The sequence below is a fragment of the Salvelinus sp. IW2-2015 genome, linkage group LG1 (assembly GCF_002910315.2).
Source record: "Salvelinus sp. IW2-2015 linkage group LG1, ASM291031v2, whole genome shotgun sequence".
NCBI lineage: Eukaryota > Metazoa > Chordata > Actinopteri > Salmoniformes > Salmonidae > Salvelinus > Salvelinus sp. IW2-2015.
Genome location: NC_036838.1, coordinates 29,762,716 through 29,768,256, shown reverse-complemented (window position 1 = coordinate 29,768,256; position 5,541 = coordinate 29,762,716). Strand labels below are relative to the sequence as shown.

Sequence of the window (5,541 nt, the reverse complement as noted above, 5' to 3'; positions counted from 1 at the left end):
TCTCTCTCTGTTTCTCTCTTATTCGTTATTTCCCCCTTTGTTTCTGCTCCTCCGCTCTCTCACCTGTTCCTCTCTGCTGTTTATGATCACCAGGTCTGCTCCTCCCCTTATACAGTCGGCTCTGCTCTCAGTCCAAGTTTTACTTTCTGTTGAAAAGTAATAACAGCTAGATCCGAATCTCCTCCAACCATCAGGACAGCATCCTGCAGAAAGAAAGCACAGTGATCAATATAGTCAAACGCACAGAAAATAATTTGTCAACATGTCATAATCAGCTCAAATTCACAGTTATTATCATGGAAATGATACTCACCCAGTTCTTCTGATATCTTTTTCTCCTGCTCTGAAATTTTCCTTTGTAACCCATCTCTCTCTCTAGTTAAGTTGATATTATGAGTTTGTGACTGGTCTCTTTCTTTAGCCAAGCTGTTATAACTGATCAGTAACTGGTCTCTCTCCCTCTCCAACTGTTCTTTCTCTTTAGTCAGGTTTTCATAACTAATCTGAAGCTCTTTCTTCTCTGTGGTGTGGTTGGCTGTTAGGAGATAATGAGTGTAGTCATCGTCATCTGTGACGGAAGAGAGAGCTGTTATCCTTCTGTTGTTAACTTTCTTACACACGCATAACTGCACTCAACCTAAAGTCCAACATGTGAGAATGGAATACTCACATGGCACAGAGAGACCTATGACTGTGGTTAGTAGGAGAACACACAGCAGTCCCAGAGAAACTGTAGCCAGCTTGTAAGGCTGACAGTTTTGATTCTCATGATTCAGTCCTGCAGGTGTAGAGAAACAAGCGGTTACATACACCTGACCTCGTCCTATCTATTCTATTCTACCTCACAAACCAAGGCTACCTCACAAACCAAGGCTACAATGAGGAATTGATGCTGTGGTCAACAATAATTCTGTCTTCCTCAACTCAGTCCCACTTTCATATGACTGAAAATAAATTCAAAACCAGATACCAGCCCCCTTCATATTGTCATGTAAAAAGTATATCATTAACATTGTACATTGTTATTGTTGTTTCTCTATGATACTGCTGCACCCTGCAACTTTTAATGAAGTCGGCTTTAGCTAGCCGAGATTGGGTTCTCCAATCTTCCAAACGTCATAACTAGCTACCAAGAAGACATTTCAGTTAGAGTAGTGGTCGTCTAACTAAGCTGCACGCATGTGGCAAGTTGGTAGACTTTAGAAAAGCAAGCAATACTAAATGTACTGAATAAGACCAAATTCCTTTATCAATCTTTTTACCCAGATTTTGGCAGAGAAGAGAAAAGCGATATTAGTTTATGAATATTTTAAAGAAGTCAGAGAGGATGGTACAGACAGCTCGAGAGTATGCGTAGATATGCAGTGATTGCGTTCGGATTGCTAAACTTTAAATATTATTATTAGTTTATAATAGAGACATGAAGGGGTGCCATAGTCTAGGGTCTACACCAGAGGTAATGTAGAGCGGAAGGTTATGGTGGTGCAATGAAGCTTGGATGTACTGAGTTGCAGGGAGAACGATTGCATGTGGCAGGGCATTGATAAGGGGAGTGTCAGCACCCCTGATCTTTTCACCTGTCCTTGTGATTGTCTCCACCCCCTCATGTCATTACTATCCCTGGTGTATTTATCCCCTGTGTTCTGTCTCTCTGTGCCAGTTTGTTCTTGTTGGCCAAGTCAAACCAGCGGTTCCTTGATCCTATCTTTCCCAGTCTCTTTTGGGGTTCAGTTCTCCTTTTCGACCCTTGCCTGTCCTGACCCGAACCTGCCTGCCTGACACTCTGCTCCTTCTTTCAAGCCAAAACCTATCCCCTTGTACTGTGTTGGACTCAGATCTGGGTTACTGAACCCCTGCCTGGCCTGACCTCGAGACTGCCCTTCGTCTGGTACTGTTTTGGACTCCGACCCGGTTTATGAACTCTCGCTTGGCCCCGACCTACCTTTTGCCTACCCCTTGGATGAATAAATATCGGAGCTCAACCATCTGCTTCCTCTGTCTGCATTTGGGTCTCGCCTTGTGTCCTTATGGGGAGAGAGCCGTGGATAAGGGGGCCTAGGTCAGGTCAGGTCACGTTAAGGGAAGAGAAACCGTTTATTGCCCGTATCACTTACTTTCCTGCCTAGCAATAAAGATATAATGTTTAGCGAGAAGGAGGAGACTCCAACCAAAGTGGGGTACATATACCACCAMTWCTGTAAACATGTTTTTGTCGGTACAGCTGTTCGATCCTCTGGGATGAATAAACTTGGTTTAAGCTCTCATATTGTCCGTCGAGTTCTTTTTTGCTTGAAATGTGTAAATCAATGAAATGTGTCCCTCTAAAGGTTATTCATATTTTCACTGTAGTCTCTTCCCAAGATAGTTTTACCATTTCTACASCACATTCMRCAGCATCCAGATTCCATCCACCATTCCCTCAGATCTGTCACCTATGTGTGAATCTGCCATGTCTTTGGACTCTTTAGAGCAGCTCTTATTGTAGGTCTGGTTTACACATTCTTATTTATGATCAAAAGAGTGTGTGTGTGTCAGTCAAGTCATAACTCTCAGTAAGAATCCGTAAAACACACTTACTTGTTCCAGCCTKTGGACTCTGGTGTAAAGTCTCATAACCTGCAGCCAGATCATCACAKCCTTTCACACTGATCTCCTCTACATTGGCATAGATGTCCTCTTCTATCTCCATATCTCAATGATGMTGATAATAGCGGGTACTGTGTGTAGAGTCTGCCGATTTCTTTGTATGCTGTCTGTCTCAGTGATGCTCTGACTTCAGTCCAAATGACAATGAGGTGAGAAGGGTCAAGTGGTTTATGTAGTGTGTTGTGGTGTGGTGTGTGTGCGGTGCGTGGCGTGCGTGCGTGCGTGTGTGTGGTGTGTGTGTGTGTGTGTGTGTGCGTGGCGCGGTCGTGGTTAGAGAGGGGTTCGGTTCCTATTTGTATAAAGAACAGAAATATATCACAGAGGTGAAATAAAGGCAAATTATACAACTTGCCTTCTTTGTATTTTATTCTAAACCATTATCTTATTGATTACAAAAAGATTTTAAAAATAACATTACATTTCATATTTAATAAGTTAGCAGACACTCTTTACCAAAGCGACTAACAGTCAGTGCATTCACCTAAAGAATGTAACGACAACCACATATCACAGTCTTTGGAAGGAAAATACGTGAAAAATCAGTGCCAGTGAGAAGAGACAAGAGCAGAAAGACATACAAGAGTAAGGTGTTATAAGTATTGAGTTAACATAATCATAAAACATAATAATACAACTATTTCATTTATGATCTACGGCCGTCAGGGGTAGGGTCAATTAGATTTCAATTCAGTCATTTCCCAAAGCTTTTCTGTTYGGAAAAGTTGTAATTTCTGTTTACTTCCTGAATTGACTGAGTTGACATGGAATTGACCACAACCCTGATGGACCAACCGCAGCACAACGGCTACAATGACTGCTATCTCTACAACTTCCCTAAGATGAACAAAACAATAAAAGTGATGACCAGGAGAACCATTAGGATGACTACAAAGACACTAAAGACTTTGCAAGATCTGGTGCACCGTTTTCTTTGTGATAGTCCCRTCTGGGAAGTGGTCTGGTCCTGCTCCAGGTCCCAAGTGTTATGGTCTGAACCAGATCGTTCTGAGGGTTGGGAAGGTTCGGAGTCATACTCCCACGAGATGACATCCGGGTTTTTCTGTAATGAAACGACAACAGAGATGACATTGTTTGCTATAATGAAACAACGACAAGAGACGTATTTCTTCTTCTTTTCTTCTTTGATTTTTACAAAAAATATAATACAATATAACTATTGTATTTAGTATATGACCTATGACCTAACCTATAAACGCACAATGGCTAACATCAGACGTGTCTCTCTACAAATTCCCAGAGATGCTCAGAATAATAGAAGCGATCACTAAGAAGACACAAACAAAATAAAGACCTTGAAAGCTCTGAGGAGGCGCTCTCTCAGCGACAGCCCCATGTAGCCCGTCTGGTCCAGGAATGTCGCTAGCTCCAGCTCAGGGTCCCGGATGATGCGGATCAAATCCGGATTTACAAGGTGGGTGCGTTCGGAGTCAAACTTCCCCCGGCCGCCATCCTCCTTGTGCTCTGTGACATAGGTGGCCGTCACGTCCCTATGCTTCAGCCTTATGATGATGCGGTCCTTGTTGCATTGGCGGTAGCCCAGGGAAAGCCCGTAGTCCTGGCTCACGTAGTCCGGTAGGTCCTCGGCTTTGGAATAGGTCTCTGTGTTCAGGTTGCCCACCTCRAAGTATCTTTCCCTGCGGTCTCGCGATAGAACTGGGAGAATCTCCTCGAAGTTGCCAAAGTAGTGGAAGCCGAAGTCACCTCTCTCAGGGTGGCACTGTACCAGCATGTTGCCGTGGTGATTGAACGCCACACACTTGTTGGCGAACCAGAAAAGGAGTTTGAGGCCATGTCGGGGGGGAGGACGGCCGAAGCCAGAGTCCTTCAGGTCTTGTATGGTGCTCAGCTGACTACCCTCTTCTCTGACAGACCGCACCATCTTGAACTGTAGGGATGATAAAAGATGGGATGGAGAGATAGAGAAAGAGACAGAGAGAGAGAGACGGAGAGAGAGAGATAGAGAGAGAGAAAGGGAGGATAGAGAGAGAGAGAGAGAGAAGGTATCGTGTACAGTACAATTTCCATATATCTGGAAAGATTTTCTGTCTTCTTGTATCCCGGAGAGAGAGAGATAGAGAGAGAGAAAGGGAGGATAGAGAGAGAGAGAGAGAGAGAGAGAGAGAGAGAGAGAGAGAGAGAGAGAGAGAGAGAGAGAGAGTGGAAGAGAAATTCAGGCATCAAAGTAAAGTGTTAAAACCAATATCAAAATACGGTTTCCAAACAAGTAGGTTGCTAATAACACCCACCAACAGATAATAATGTTCGTATCACGCCTTTGCATAGATAAACCCTACGCACACGCAAGCACGGACACACACTAACATACATACACTCACACACAGACCCACAGACACACACACGCAAGCACGGACACACACACTAACATACATACACTCACACACAGACCCACAGACACACACACACACACACACACACACGTTGAAGTTAGTACCTTATTTACGTTGTGTGGCCTCCCTCTCCACTACTTTCCGAAGATGTGTTGACTAGTCTGCCACTGCTAGACTGGTTATTCAAGACTTATGCAATTGACTGATAGTTGCCTAGGTAACAGAAGGAGGGACTACCATGGGTTCATCAGGCTGAGGAAACAAAACTGAAACGTTGTTATTAGAACCTTGATCTGGACCTCGTGTGTTTTCATGTCTGCATTTAGCGCTACAGTAAATGAGTGCACAATAATGTTTTATGTAACTTTTAACCCAGCATGAATTTGAAGGCAATATTAAAATGTACGTCAATGCACCTTGAATCTAGTCATAAATAATAATACATTGCATGCACTAAAAAGTCATTGCAAGCCGTGCGGCGCAGCCGCTCCCTGCGTACGTACTCGTGCACATAGACTTGGCCGCG

The 5,541-nt window shown here is 43.7% G+C and overlaps 2 protein-coding genes across 2 annotated transcripts in view; both read right to left on the bottom strand.

Annotated features, from left to right (window-relative positions):
* The window catches only part of LOC111973732 (CD209 antigen-like protein C), a 4,590-nt gene extending 1,792 nt beyond the window's left edge, over positions 1-2,798 (bottom strand). The window contains exons 1-4 of the mRNA XM_024147239.2: positions 2,578-2,798; positions 671-778; positions 314-568; positions 64-203 (exon numbers count right to left, since the gene is read on the bottom strand). Of these exons, the coding sequence (XP_024003007.1) occupies positions 64-203; positions 314-568; positions 671-778; positions 2,578-2,689 (615 nt within the window). The 5' untranslated portion in view covers positions 2,690-2,798. The remainder of the gene's footprint in view (positions 1-63; positions 204-313; positions 569-670; positions 779-2,577) is intronic.
* A 172-nt stretch (positions 2,799-2,970) lies between these two features.
* LOC111964430 (uncharacterized) lies at positions 2,971-5,207 on the bottom strand. The gene is made up of 3 exons (XM_023988336.2): positions 5,120-5,207; positions 3,959-4,552; positions 2,971-3,706 (listed from the first exon to the last, which is right to left on the bottom strand). The coding sequence occupies exons 2-3, from the start codon at positions 4,544-4,546 to the stop codon at positions 3,470-3,472; spliced, it is 825 nt and encodes a 274-aa protein (XP_023844104.1). The 5' UTR covers positions 4,547-4,552; positions 5,120-5,207; the 3' UTR covers positions 2,971-3,469.
* Positions 5,208-5,541: the final 334 nt, after the last annotated feature.